Consider the following 13,280-nt stretch of genomic DNA (forward strand, 5'->3'; position numbering starts at 1 on the left):
GAGGTGACCAGGGAAGGAAAGGTCAGTCACAACAGGTCAGAGTCCTGCCAAGTCAACCCCTCCCCCCAACACAGACACTGCCCCACTGACCACCCAGTACATGATGGAGAGAGAGCGCGGTCCTGCTGCAGGGAGTTCCGCAGGTTGGCTAGCACCAGGGCATAACACTGCAGGGAGCAGACAGCTCAGCAATGAGCTAAATTAACCTCCAAGCCCCCCAGAGATAGTGGGGGGTCGGTCCCCCCCAGGGGGCAGGGGCTGGGGGGCAAAGGCGAGGGGTCTGCGGGGCTGCAGGAGTGCAGACAGCCAGGGCAGGGTTAACAGGTGAGGTCCGCAGCGTTCAGGATCCGCCCCCCGCGACCTGCCAGGAATTGGGGAAGCGAGTTTGGCCTGACAGGCAAGTAACCGGATTCCAGGGCGGGAACTCGGATCTCCGCCCCCGCAGCCCCACTCGAGCGCATCGAACCGCGGCGAGACCGGAGCGCAGGGGCAGCATGGGGGTCACCCTAGGGTACTGGGACATCCGCGGGGTGAGTGCGGGCAGCGCCGGGCCAGCGCGGAGTGGGGCAGGCGGCCCCCCAGCTATGGGGGAGGGGCGGCAGGAGAGGGGCAGGCAGCCCTAGCTATGGGGGAGGGTGCAGGAGAGGGGCAGGCAGCCCCCCAGCTATGGCGGGGCTGCAGGAGAGGGGCAGGCGGCCCCCCAGCTATGGGGGAAAGGTGCAGGAGTGGGGCAGGCAGCCCTAGCTATGGGGGAGGGGCTCGGAGGCAGGAGCGGGGCAGGTGGCCCCCCAGCTATGGGGGAAGGGTAAAGGAGTGGGGCAGGCAGCCCTAGCTATGGGGGAGGGGTGAGGGTGCAGGAGTGGGGTAGGCAGCCCCCCAGCTGTGGGGGAGGTCTCTGTAGGGGAATGTATGGGTTGGCTCTATAAGGTTTGCTTGGGGTCACATGTCATGGTAGCCAAGATTTGCCTGGGGTAGGGGGATGGGCTCTTGCAAGCAGGCCAGTTGACAATTCAGCTGTGAGCCCTAGGAGAGCAGGGCCCCATCACGTGAAAGTGTCCATCCCCCACCCTTATCCCCTCCCCAAGGGTGAGGCTCGGGGAAAGTCGTCCCTGCCCGGAAGCCAATGCCCATGTGCGTCCCTGCAGAAAGCCCTACACACTCCTGGCCCTTGCCCCTTTCTGCAGTGAAACTCTGATGGACCCGTCCCACTGCCAGGCCCTGACTGGGCACTTTATTTGTAACTCTTTAAAAGTTTTGTTTCCCAACAGCAGATGTCTGGGGGGAGGGGAGGCATGTTATTGGTGGGTGTAGTCCCCCCAGTGGCTGGTGGCTTGAAGGTCAGGAACCCCATTGCAATTTTGCATTAGTTGCCGCGTGGTCTCAGCAAGAAAAGCCCTCTTGGGGTCCACAGTGCAATGCAGGGTTCCTAACTCAGGCTACTGAAACTCCCACGAGCACGTGTAATGCCGTGGGACAGGTGTGTTGTCGGTCTCCCCTCACACATATGGTGTGCGCTCTATGGTGGAGTTGAGTCTGTTAGAGCTTTAGCTTGTGCTTTTACAGTCCCACATGGGAAATTATTCATTAAATTGGAGAAAGATGGGGATTAATATGAGAACTGAAAGGTGGATAAAGAACTGGTTAAAGGGGAGACTAGAACAGGTCATACTGAAAGGTGAACTGCCAGGCTGGAGGGAGGTTACTAGGGGCGTTCCACTGAGGGATCGGTCTTCGGTCCAATCTTATTTAACATTTTCATTCATGACCTTGGCACAAAAAGCGGGAGGTATTGCCAATATGGAGGAGGACCGGAATATTTCACAGGAAGATCTGGAGGACCTTAACAACTGGAGGAATAGAAATGGGATGAAATTTAATAGTGCAGAGTGCAGGGTCATGAATGTAGGCACTAACAACAAGAATATTTGCTATAGGATGGGGATGTATCTGTTGGAAGCAACAGAAAAGCCAAAAGACCTGAGTATATTGCTTGATCACAGGATGCGTATGAGCCCCCGACCTGATGTGGCTGTGAAAAAGGCTAATGCAGTCCTAGGATGCATCAGGTGAGGTATTCCCAGGAGAGACAGGGAAGTGTTAGTACCGTTATACAAGGCACTGGTGAGACCTCATCTGGAATGCCGTGTGCAATTCTGGTCTCCCATGGTTAAGAAAGATGAATTCAAACTGGAACTGATGCAGAGAAGGGCTACTAGGATAATCAGAGAAATTGAAAACATATTGTACAAGAGGTGACTCAAAGAGCTTGGCTTGTTTAGCCGAACCAAACGAAGGCTGAGGGGAGATGTGATCGTTCTCTGTTAATACATATAGGGAGGGAAAGGAGTTATTTAAGTTAAGCGCCAGTGTGGACACAAGAACAAACGGCTATAAACTGGCCATCAATAAGTTGAGCCTTGAAACTAGATGAAGATTTCTGACCATCAGAGGAGTGAAGTTCTGGAACAGCCTTCCAAGGGGAGCAGTGGGGGCAAAATACCTAACTGGCTTCAAGACTGAGCTTGATGAGTTTATGGAGGGAATGATGTGATGCGACTGGCTACAATGACATGTGGCCCGTCTGTGACTGCTAGTAGCAAAAATTCCCAATGGCTGGAGACAAGACACTCGATGGGGAGGGCTCTGAGTTACCCCAGAGGATTCTTTCCCAGGTGTCTGACTGGTGGGTCTTGCCCACATACTCAGGGTTCAACGGATCACCATATTTGGGGTCCAGAAGGAATTTCCCCCCAAGTCAGATTAGCAGAGACCCTGCATTTTTTTTGTTTTTTGTTTTTTTTACCTTCCTCTGCAGCACGGGTCACTTGCAAGTTTAAACTAGTGTCAATGGTGGATTCTTGGTAATTTGAAGTCTTTAAATCATGATTTGAGGAGTTCAGTTACTCAGCCAGAGGCTAGGAGTCTATTAGAGGAGTGGGTGGGGGAGGTTCTGTGGCCTGCGATGTGCAGGAGGTCAGACTAGATGATCATGATGGTCCCTTCTGGCCTTCTAGTCTGAGCGATGGAGGTTCCCTGGTTCAATCCCCTGTGTGGTGCGTTGGCTAAGGTAGAAGCTGTCACGCATGATCTGTGTATAGTCCTGGGCTCCAGCAGCTGTGAGCAGAATTGGGAGGAAGGTCAATTTATCTTGCTTTCTCAGAGATGGGCAAGCTCTGGGCTCGCCCAATGGAACTGGAGGGATTCTGGGATATAAATGCTCTCGTGCTCCTCTTTTCAGCTTGCTCATGCCATCCGACTGCTGTTGGAATACACGGACACTCCCTATGAGGACAAGCAATACAGCCCCAGTGGGGAAGGTAAGGTGTCATGGGTGGAGATTGCGCCCCGGGCTGCCTTGGCCTGTGGAGCGTGAGACGGGCACTTGCAAGGTGCATTGTCTTTTGCAGTCTTGGCAGGGAACCTGTGTGGAGATCAGAACTGGTGTTGGGGAGGGATACAGAAGTGGTTGGGTCTGTACCAACCTCATATTGTGAGAGAGGGGTGCGCTGTTATCGTTAGGGCTAAGGGATGTTTTAAGATCTATGCTCAACAGTGTTAAATAGCAATAAGTGTCCAGGTCCTTTAACAGCACTGAATGGTGCCCTTGTTCACATGGCATCTTGGCTCCTGAGTCACCTTAGAGCAGGCCCTTCAATTAGGGTCTAAGCTTGCTGAAGGCAATAGAGAGGCTGATGCTGGATCAAGCCCAGATCGCAGCTGGAAATTGCAAGGAAATCATTGATTTGGGCCAGATTTTTTCCACTGCAAAAATCTATCAAGTTGCAGTTTGCAGATCACACCAGGCAGGAGAACAGCAGCTTTTGCTGCCACCCCTGAAATTAACCAGGACAACTCTGCAGGGCTGGGGTAGAAACTAGTTCTGAGCAGGCTGTAACCTTAGACTCGCTGTTAGCAATGAGCTCCCTGGAGGTGCTCAGGTTTCAGCAGCTGTGTTAGAAACTGCCTTTTCCTCTCTGTCTGGGGATGGGATGTGTGGATTACTCAGCTAGCGAGGTCAGTTCCGGAGGGCCGGCTGTACAGCCCCTCTGCATTAATGGGGAGGAGGTTCAGACCCTCTTCTCCCTCCTGCCTTAGGTCACTCCTCCTCCAAAGTCTGGTTCTACCGGGCCTGTATCGGCTTCTATTTGCTGTTGCTTACAGGGCCCGGTCCTGCTCCTGTGGCTGTTGATAGCAGAACTCCCATTGCTTTCAGCGAGAGCAGGGATCTGCCCTATATTAAGACAGTGCCCTCTGTCCGGAGCTGGCCTTTCTGCTGCTGTAAGGGACAGACTTTGAGGGGCCCAACGCCAGTTGGAGTCCATGGGAGCTGGGGGCATTGCTCAACCCTGGCCAGCCTGTTTCTAGAAGGCAGCTTTGTAACAGCCACTTCCTATCTCCGCTCTCCCAGGGGCTTGGGTTAAGTCTTCCATGGCTGCAGAGAGACTCTGTGACTCTCTTGGCTTGGACTAATTTCCCACCTTGTTGGGGTTTTTTTGCTGAGTCATGCACCCCGAGATTTGGTTATATAATTCTGAAGGTCACGGGGCTACTCTTTGTCACAGTGAGCGATAAGAAACCCCAGCTATGTCAAAGCAACGCATTCTCCCCGAGCAGAAAGTGCAGCTGGATGAGTACGCGGGCAGGGAGTGGCGAGGGAGGGGGGTGATGAGGTCAGGTTGCTTTTGGTCATGGATCCTTTACAATGACATTGCACATTTCTATCCCTTTAGAATCACGATAAAATTCTACCTCACAACTTCCCAGGGCACCATGAAAGTAAAATTCCCCTTTCGACTGAGACTCAGAAAGGGTGAATGACTTTGCGTTAAGGTCACCCCGGCTTTGTCCTCACTGCAAAAAGGTGTTTGTAGTTATTTCTCTCTCTGTAAACTCATGGTGGAGACAAGAGACTGGAGTTTTTACCTGGATGCAGCTAGTTGAGGTCTACCCTATCAATCAGCTACATCAGTGGTTCTCAACTTGTTTACCATTGTGTACCACATCCCAGTGCTACCTGTATGGCCCTGAGGATGGCACATGGGCCGCAGCTCTGTGCTGATTGGGCTGCAAGCGGCCTGCGGGCCGCAGGTTGAGAACCACTGAGCCACATCAAGGTAAGAACCGCAGTGCCTTGGCCCCACCAGAATTTTACATCGAGACAGCTATCGCAGTGTAAAAACACCCTTTCTTGCAGTGAAGACCAAGCCCCGATGAGTGAGTGACAGAGGAACCCAGGTGTCCTCACTCCAAGCCTGTGCTCTAACCACTAGACTGTGCTCTCTTTATGGAAAAGAACTAGCTGTACACTGGACAAGGAAATCCAGTTCTGGCAGATTGTCCTTACAGTGTGGACAATCACAGAGCCGATCCTCTGGCTGGGACTCTGGACCCTGACTGGAACCTATACCAGGAGGTGCTTGTCACAAGCAATAGCATCATTTGTCTTGATTAAAGACAGTAAGAATTACAATTCCTGCCTTTCATGGCTGGGGAGAGGGAGATTCTCAGCTGGTGTAAATGGATCTGCCTGGATTTACAGAAGCTGAGGGTAAGACCTTAGGTTTGTATCAGGGTAAGTGGCCCATGGGGGCCTATGAGTATTCTCAGGAACTCGTGCCCTGCCCCTCCCCCCTGATTCTGCTGGGTTTATACTCTCCCTGCCCTCCCAGTAAATCCTCTCAGGGTCTGTCTACATTGCAGTTGGAGGTGTAACTGCAGCATGTGCCTCTAGCTATCTTGCATGCCAGTAGCAGTGCCGGCTATACAAGCTCACCTGGGACCCTGGCCCATGCTGACACAGCTTCACTGCTATCGGTACCTGCACTATCCAGATCAAAGCTGGCTCGGGTGTGTCTACATGTGCTGCAATTACACCCCTAGATTGCACTGCAAACAGACCCTATGTCCCCGGGGTTGGAGGTCCCCGGGCTTATATCCCAGTTCAGGCTGCACTAGTGGGGATGGATTTGCCGCACGTTTATTTCATAGCCAGCATGGCACCTGCAGGTAAACAGACCTTTGAGCACTGATAAACGAAGCCAGATTGCATGTGGCCACTGACGCTTTGCTTATCACCCTGTGTCAAACGGAAGTGGTGAGGATTTCATATCATTGGGGTTTGCGTGCGCCCTGCCTGATTGTAAAGGGGACCTGAGCCAGCAGGGAAGCGGTTAAATCCAGACACAGAGCATAGCCATATAGGCCCCTAGGGTAGGTGGTATCATCTGAGCACCTCACCGTTTTTACTGTATTTAGCCTCACAATCCCCCAGTGTGGTAGGGAAGTGCGGTTAGTCTCGGATCCCGGTTTTACAGCTGGGGAACTCAGGCTCTGAGCGGCTTCGTGATTTCCCCAAGGAAACCCAGGAAGTGTATGGCAGAGCAGAGATTTGAACTTCAGTCTCCCAAATCCCCAGGTTCATGCTCTTAACTACTGGACCATCTCATTAGAGATGGGCTTCCCGGCAGGAACAGTCTTTGATTCTATGTTTGTCTGACACCCAGCACCCTGTTCTCAGCTGTCCTCAGGCACTCCAGTAATAAACACCATATTGTGATCATGGTGTCTAGCCTTGGCACTGAGCCGTTTCATTATGTTTCTGCAAGGTCAGTAAATGGCACCGTCCGGGAACGAGAGGCCAGCGTGGGTGGGAGTGTTGGCCAAAAGGATCAGATGTGGGGGCTTGATGTTAGCCACGTAAATGAGCAGCATGGCTTTCCTCAGTGGCACTGAGCAGCTGCAACTCCAAGGGATTTCGATGGGAGCAGGCGGTGCTCGGTACTTCTGAAAATCAGGCGCCCGTGGCCAGGTTTGGCATCTAAAATCAGAGGCCAGTGGTGAAAATTGTGGCCGTTAAGTATCTATTGCCGCAGCACTGCTCCTTCATGCTTGGATGTGCTGAGGCTTTTCCCTGTTTTTTCTAGGCCCAGATGCCAAGCTGCATGTCCGGAATGGCACAGCTCAGGAATGGGAGGGGGAACACAGGTGGCTTTCAAAGTGGCCTGGCCCAGTGTTAGAGCAGCCCAGGGGGTGCTGTAAGCTACCACAGCCTTGAGTGGTTGCTCTGCTATGTCAGAACAGGCATGCCCCATGCCAGGAGCTGAGCAGAAGTGTGGTATAGGGCACGGGTGCCGAGTTGTATGGGTCTATGGTGCCCGTGCTCCAGGAATATTCAGGGTCCGTGGTGTCCATGTTCCACCAGTGTTCGGGGCTGGGTCTCTCCTCCGGCCCTGCCCCCAGGTGATTTAAAAGAGCCTGGGGGGCCCCGGCTGCTGCCGCCACCACCACTGGCAGCGCAGTGGGGCTAAGGCAGCTTCCTGCCTGGCCTCGGTCCTTGCCACTCCTGGAAGCAGCTGGCATGGCCCCACGGCCCCGGGGTGGTGGTCTCCGCGTGCTGCCCCCGCCCCGAGCACCGACTCCGCAGCTTCCATTGGCCGGGAACTGTGGCCAATGGGAGCTGTGGGGGCGGTGCTTGTGGGCAGCGGTGCGCGGAGACCCCTGGCCTCCCCTCCTAGGAGACGCTGCCAGAGGGGTGTGTGGGTCACTTTCGGGAGCTGCCCGAGGTAAGTACCGGACCCCTCACCCTCTCCCGCACCCCTGCCCCAGCCCTGAGCCTGCACCCAAACTCTCCCAGAGCCTAAACCCCAAATCCCCCTCTGCACCCAAACTCCCTCCCAGAGCCCACACCCCGTCCTGCACCCCAATCCCCTACCCCAGCCCAGAGCCCGCACCCAAACTCCCTCCCAGAGCCTTAGGCAGGTGGTGGCGGGCACTTGGACCCATTCTAGACTCCACCCAAAATTATACAAACCTGCTGCCCCAGGGATAGGGCTGTCCAAGAGTGGTGGGAAGCTCTGTCTGGGTTCTGGCCCTTTCCTGCTGCTAGAGTGGTGCAAAGGGGCCAGCCAGGGGACCTAAGTCTTTTTCCAGCCCTGGACTTGGAGCAGTGTTGGTCAGAGGTGAGTCATGGGCCAGGGCCCTCTCCCCTCAGCTCCTGGGGTGTGGGGAGAGGGAGAGAGCAGGGGACTCAATCTCCAATTCTACCACCAGTCACTGTTGATGTAGGGTGGGGGGTGAAGAGGATGGAAGGGAAAGGGACACAGTGAGTGTGTGGGTGGCAGGGGAGAGATGCAGTGGAGTGGGTGTTTGTGGGGTAGCAGTGGTGGTTGGAGATGCAGTGGAGGGGTTGGGATGCAGTGAGTGGGTGTGGGGAGTGGGGTGGGAGATGCAGTGGTGGGGAGGTGATGTTGATTAGGAGATGCAGTGGGGTGGGATTGGAGGGTTGGTGGTGAGGGAAATGCAGTGGGGGGGCAGGTGCTCATGCCATAGGACTTACCATCCTGTTCTTTACCTCCAGGTCCTGATTATGATATAAGCCAATGGACTAACGAGAAAGAGAAGCTGGGGCTGGATTTCCCGAACGTACGTAGCAGCCTCCTTTGCCGTTACCCATGTGTCGCTGGGGAGGACAGGGTCAGAGAGGGAAGTGGTTGGAGACTAGCAGCTTTCACTGCTGGCTCTGAGGTGGAGCCAGGCTGTTGGCTGGGGAAGGGCTCCCGGTTCTCCAGTGCCCCCTTGACTGGTGCAGGAGACTCAGGCCTTGCTGTCTTTGCAGCAGCGAGCACGTGGCCGTGCCTAGCCTGAGTGTGATCGGTGGTTGTGCATGGCTATAAGGTTAAATGCTAGGCACTGAACTGTGAATCTGGGGCCCTGCTGTCCACCTGCTCCCCCAAGCAGAGTAAAAAAGGGGCAGGGAGAGGCTGTGTCTGAGCACAGGTGGACTCCAGCAATGTGCAGGGCCTGCTCATGAGACACTTAGCTCTGCTCTTTGACCTCCCGCCGACTAGGAGGCACAAGTAGCTTGGTGGCTGCGGTGCCCTCCAAGAGTAGGATAAATGGGTGGGGAGAACTTATCCCCTGACATCCTCTCTTTGCCCTCCCAGCTCCCCTATCTCATTGACGGCCAGACAAAGCTCACGCAGAGCAATGCTATCCTCCGCTACGTAGCGCGCAAACACAAGATGGGTGAGTATCGCTGCGAGTTGAAGACTTGTCTGCACGGGGAACGTGACTGGAACAACTCCTCTGGAATATGTCCCTAGTCCAGAGTAAAAGTGATGGGCCATTATTCTAGAAGACCTAGGTCATTCCAGAATAGCTGGGCTGGTCAGTTCCCCCCAGTGAAGACAAGCCCTTAGAGGATAGTTGAGATTTAAATCATGGTTGCTGAGCCTCTCTGCCCCTGTGTGTTTTCTGGCTCCCAGCTGGCGAGAGTGAGGAGGAGATACAGAGAGTGGACATGCTGGAGAACCAGGTGATGGATTTCCGCCTGGCCTTTGCAAGGATCTGCTACAACCCTGACTTTGTGAGTACATCCCTGCTCCCCTGAGGGTGTGGGTCAGAGCTGGAGTGCAACATATGACTCAGGAGGGTCACCAGGGGTTAACAAGTGTAGATATAATCCAGAGCTTTACAAGCCTCCATTAATTACCTGGGAAGAAGAGTAGTTATTCCCATTTTAGAGAGGTGGGGGAGAGAGAAGTGATGTGACTTGCCTGAGGTCCCACAGTAAACCAGTAGCAGAGGTAAGATAGAATTTGAGCCCTCCCTAGATTCAACACTGCCTGTTCCCCCATCCCACGCTGCCTCACAGACAAAGAGAGGTGGAATTGGTCAGGGATTATGTGTCAGAGCAGACCAGTCTGTGAAGTCTGTTACGGCTCCTCTTTAGCCACAGCCTCTTCCTTCAAAGGAAGGTGAATAATTTCTATCATGCACCAGACTAGTTACCTGATGTTGGCATGGGAGGGAGGAGAGTGTCTGGGACAGGAGATCCCTTCAGATGATCAGTTTATGCCCCAAAAATTGGGATTGAATTACCCCCGTCACTGCCTTGGGCCACCTTAGAAAGCCGGAACTCTGAGTTGCTCCGGGGTGGTGGGGATTGCGACGATTTGACCCACAGGTCCCTTGCTTCTATTTTCCCTTTTGCAGGAGAAACTGAAGCCGGAGTACTTGGAGCAGCTGCCCGGGAAGCTGAAGCTGTTCTCCCAGTTCCTGGGGGTCCGGAAGTGGTTTGCTGGGGAGAAGGTATGTCGCTAGACAGGGACTGAGGACATAGCTGCTCCGTGTTAAAGAGAGGCCAGAGATGGGAAGTGCAGATTGGGATGGTTCTGATCTGACGCTCTGCTTATTTTCATTCTAATTTCCAAGCTCACCTATGTCGACTTCCTTGCGTACGACGTCCTGGATCAGCACCGCATGTTCGCGCCCAAGTGCCTGGATCAACTAAAGAATCTGAAGGATTTTCTTGACCGATTTGAGGTGAGCTTGGCCCTGACTCCCCTGTGACATGCTGCTCTCTGGATCTCCAGGGCTGGCCAAGCTAGTTCCAGTTCTGCAGCGTCTGCAGCATGTGACCCTTGGTCAAGTTACTTTTCCCAATTAAGGTTGATAGATGGTTTCCATTCTAAGCCTTCTGCACCCTTTATCTTGTCAAAACAATAACCCACCTCTTGGTCCTTTTCACAATATATGGAATCAGAGTTCACCTTAAACAGGAGGTGTTCATTATAGAAGACAATCACACACTAAAGACACACAAACAAGTTTCCACACAGCTCAAGTTCCAGCACTGTCTCCCTTGTGAAGAGCTCCAGACAGGGAACTGGTGAACAGCACATAGTCACCTAGTAGCTGAATAATATATTGCAAGTGCAAATCATTACAGCCCTGAATTTCTCAAGCTTGGTTCTTGGGCAGAGGAGATTTTGAAGAGCAGACTGAGTTTGGAACCGGACAAACTGTTTTTGAGAGATGGAGCTTTGAGAAGTTACAGGACTTCCTGCTTTTAGAAAGTGCTTTATCTGCTCCTAAACCTAGAGCAGCTCGGCAACGTAAGGGCCTGGCTTTCAGAAGTGCTGAGTGAAATCGATCGGAGCGGTGAGTGGTCAGCAGCTTTGAAAAATCACATCCTTGGGGCCTGATCCAAAGCCTTTTGAAGTCTGTGTCAAGGCTCCCACTGATTTCAGCAAACTTTGGATCAGACCCTTGGTCCTCCAGAAGAACTGGGCCATAGGACATGTCTGATAAGACATGGCTGCATGCCTTTCTGGTTTGCAATGGGGAGCGATTCCCAAGCAGCTGTTTGGCTGTGGCCCATGCTGAATTTCTGGCGGTGATGATGGGTAGGGGGCATGTGAGGAGCTGATGATATCTCTTTACGTTGATGGATCTTCTTTTGCTTTCCCTGTAGGCCCTGGAGAAGCTCGCTGCCTACATGAGTTCTAGCCGCTACATGAAGACTCCCATTTTCTGGAGAGCTGCCCAGTGGAGCAACAAAAAGGAGTAGGCTCAAGTGGAGCTCAGCAGATGTCAAACAACTCTCTTGGCATTGACCCACTGCAGCATCTGAGAAGGAGACGGAGACCCCTGGAACCCCTCTAGCTTGCAAAGTCCCATTAAACAGCAAATCAGTAATAGCTGAAATCCCTAAGCCCTGTTGTAATCCTTCCCACTAAGCTAGCTGCGATTCCCACTTACTGGCTAATGAAAACATTTTGGTGACTGTATAGTCGTCTCAGCTTATTGACTTTCCTGGTTTCTATTTGTTTTTTAAAAATAGATCTCTAGGGAGTTCTGATTAGTAGACCCTTAGTTCTACTTTTAAACCTCTTCTGAGTTTCAGCATTTATCCCAGCATGCAGGCCAGTTCCTGCTTCCATTGGTGCTCTTCAGATGGCCAAGTGGCTCTTTGACAAAGGGCTCTGAATTTCAGAGGTGTTGAGCACCTACCACTCCTTTGAGCCCATGTGCATATGAAAATATAAACAGAAAGATAATTCTTCCCTCCCCTTAAACCTGCTCTCTCCTGGAGCACCCCACACACACCGGCTTGTGATCACACACGCAGAAAGAACATCATGTTTCAGAGGGGACGGAAGATTTCCCTTTTGTGACTAGAGACGTATAAGAAGTTGGCTAGTTCCTAGCGTGAGAAAGGCCTGATGTCATATCCAATGCATAATCAAGGTACTAATTAAATCACCATGCTCCCCTCCGACAGGACAGCTCAGCCAGGTAGAGGGGAGAGGAAGCTGGATGCACCCAATCAGGTTTGTAAGTGTGCTGCACCCTGCAGCCCCTGTTCTGACACAGAGGGCCAGATCCCTAAGAGAACTCAGTCTGGCCCCTCCATTTAGGTGCCTACAGCAGAGCTGAGTTGTCTGGAAGCTTGGTCCCAAAGCACTGAGCTGCTGCAGGGTTGCACACAGCTGAGAGAGCAAGTAATGCAGTGCTTGTATGTGCTGGGAGCCACAGCTGTGAGCAGGTTTAGGGAGAAGTAGTCTGGATTTGTGCAACTGCAAAGAACCCCCAGGGCAGTAGTGGAGAGTAGCAGAGAGGGACCCAGTCATTCCAATCGGGTGGAGGTTTTGAGGCTTATGTAAATCCCTGGCCTTTCAATCTCTAAAGCCACAGGCCTCTGCTGTGTAAGCTAAAGCAGATCTCCTTTAGCTGGCAGATGTAATAGGTCCTTTATCTACCTTGTGGGTTCAGCTACTAGCTCAGGGGCGGGCAAACTTTTTGGCCTGAGGGCCGCATCGGGTTTCATAAATTGTATGGAGGGCCGGTTAGGGGAGGGGGTTGTGGCCCGGCCCCCACTTACCTCCTATCTGTCCCCCTGGGGCCCCTGCCCCATCCAACCACCCCTTCTCCCTGTCCCCTGACTGCCCCCGGAACCCCTGCCCCCGCATCCAACCCCTCTCATTCCTGATGGCCCCCCCAGGACCCCTGTTCCCCCCCCCCGCCCCCTGACCACCACCCCGAACTCCCCTGCCATCTATCCAACCCTCCCTGCCCCCTTACCGCGCTGCCTGGAGCACCGGTGGCTGGCGGTGCTACAGCCACGCCGCCCTGCTGGAGCCGGGCCACGCCGCTGCCACTGCACAGCTCAGAGACCGGGTCAGGCCCGGCTCTGCAGCTGCGCTGCCCCAGGAGCTCACAGCCCCGCCGCCCAGAGCATGGCGCCGGCAGAAGAGCAAGTGAGCTGAGGCTGTGGGGGAGGGGGGACAGCCGGGGAGGGGCCGGGGGCTGGGCAGGACGGTCCCGCGGGCTGTAGTTTGCCCACCATCACACATTTGCTTCTATGTACACAGAGCCAGTACATTACACAGTGAGTGCCAGTGTTCATGGCAACATCTGTGACTATATCTCCCTTGCTGAGCAGCATGTGAGCCGGGGGCTCCCTGTGTTTCTTCCTCCAATCTCTCGCAAACTAGGAA

The 13,280-nt window shown here is 53.6% G+C and overlaps 1 protein-coding gene across 1 annotated transcript; it reads left to right on the forward strand.

Moving 5' to 3' along the window:
- The first annotated feature begins 494 nt into the window (after positions 1 to 494).
- Positions 495 to 11,350, forward strand: LOC135877398 (glutathione S-transferase 2-like). The gene is made up of 8 exons (XM_065402826.1): positions 495 to 530; positions 3,239 to 3,317; positions 8,357 to 8,421; positions 8,943 to 9,024; positions 9,264 to 9,364; positions 9,994 to 10,089; positions 10,213 to 10,323; positions 11,255 to 11,350. The coding sequence occupies exons 1-8, from the start codon at positions 495 to 497 to the stop codon at positions 11,348 to 11,350; spliced, it is 666 nt and encodes a 221-aa protein (XP_065258898.1).
- Positions 11,351 to 13,280: the final 1,930 nt, after the last annotated feature.

The sequence above is a fragment of the Emys orbicularis genome, chromosome 4 (assembly GCF_028017835.1).
Source record: "Emys orbicularis isolate rEmyOrb1 chromosome 4, rEmyOrb1.hap1, whole genome shotgun sequence".
In the NCBI taxonomy this organism is placed as follows: domain Eukaryota; kingdom Metazoa; phylum Chordata; order Testudines; family Emydidae; genus Emys; species Emys orbicularis.

Coding starts and splice junctions, on each gene's coding strand:
- LOC135877398 (XM_065402826.1), top strand. CDS start 495: ATGGGGGTCACCCTAGGGTACTGGGACATCCGCGGG. Junction 3,318..8,356: donor ATACAGCCCCAGTGGGGAAG/GTAAGGTGTCAT, acceptor CTTTACCTCCAG/GTCCTGATTATGATATAAGC. Junction 9,025..9,263: donor AGCGCGCAAACACAAGATGG/GTGAGTATCGCT, acceptor TCTGGCTCCCAG/CTGGCGAGAGTGAGGAGGAG.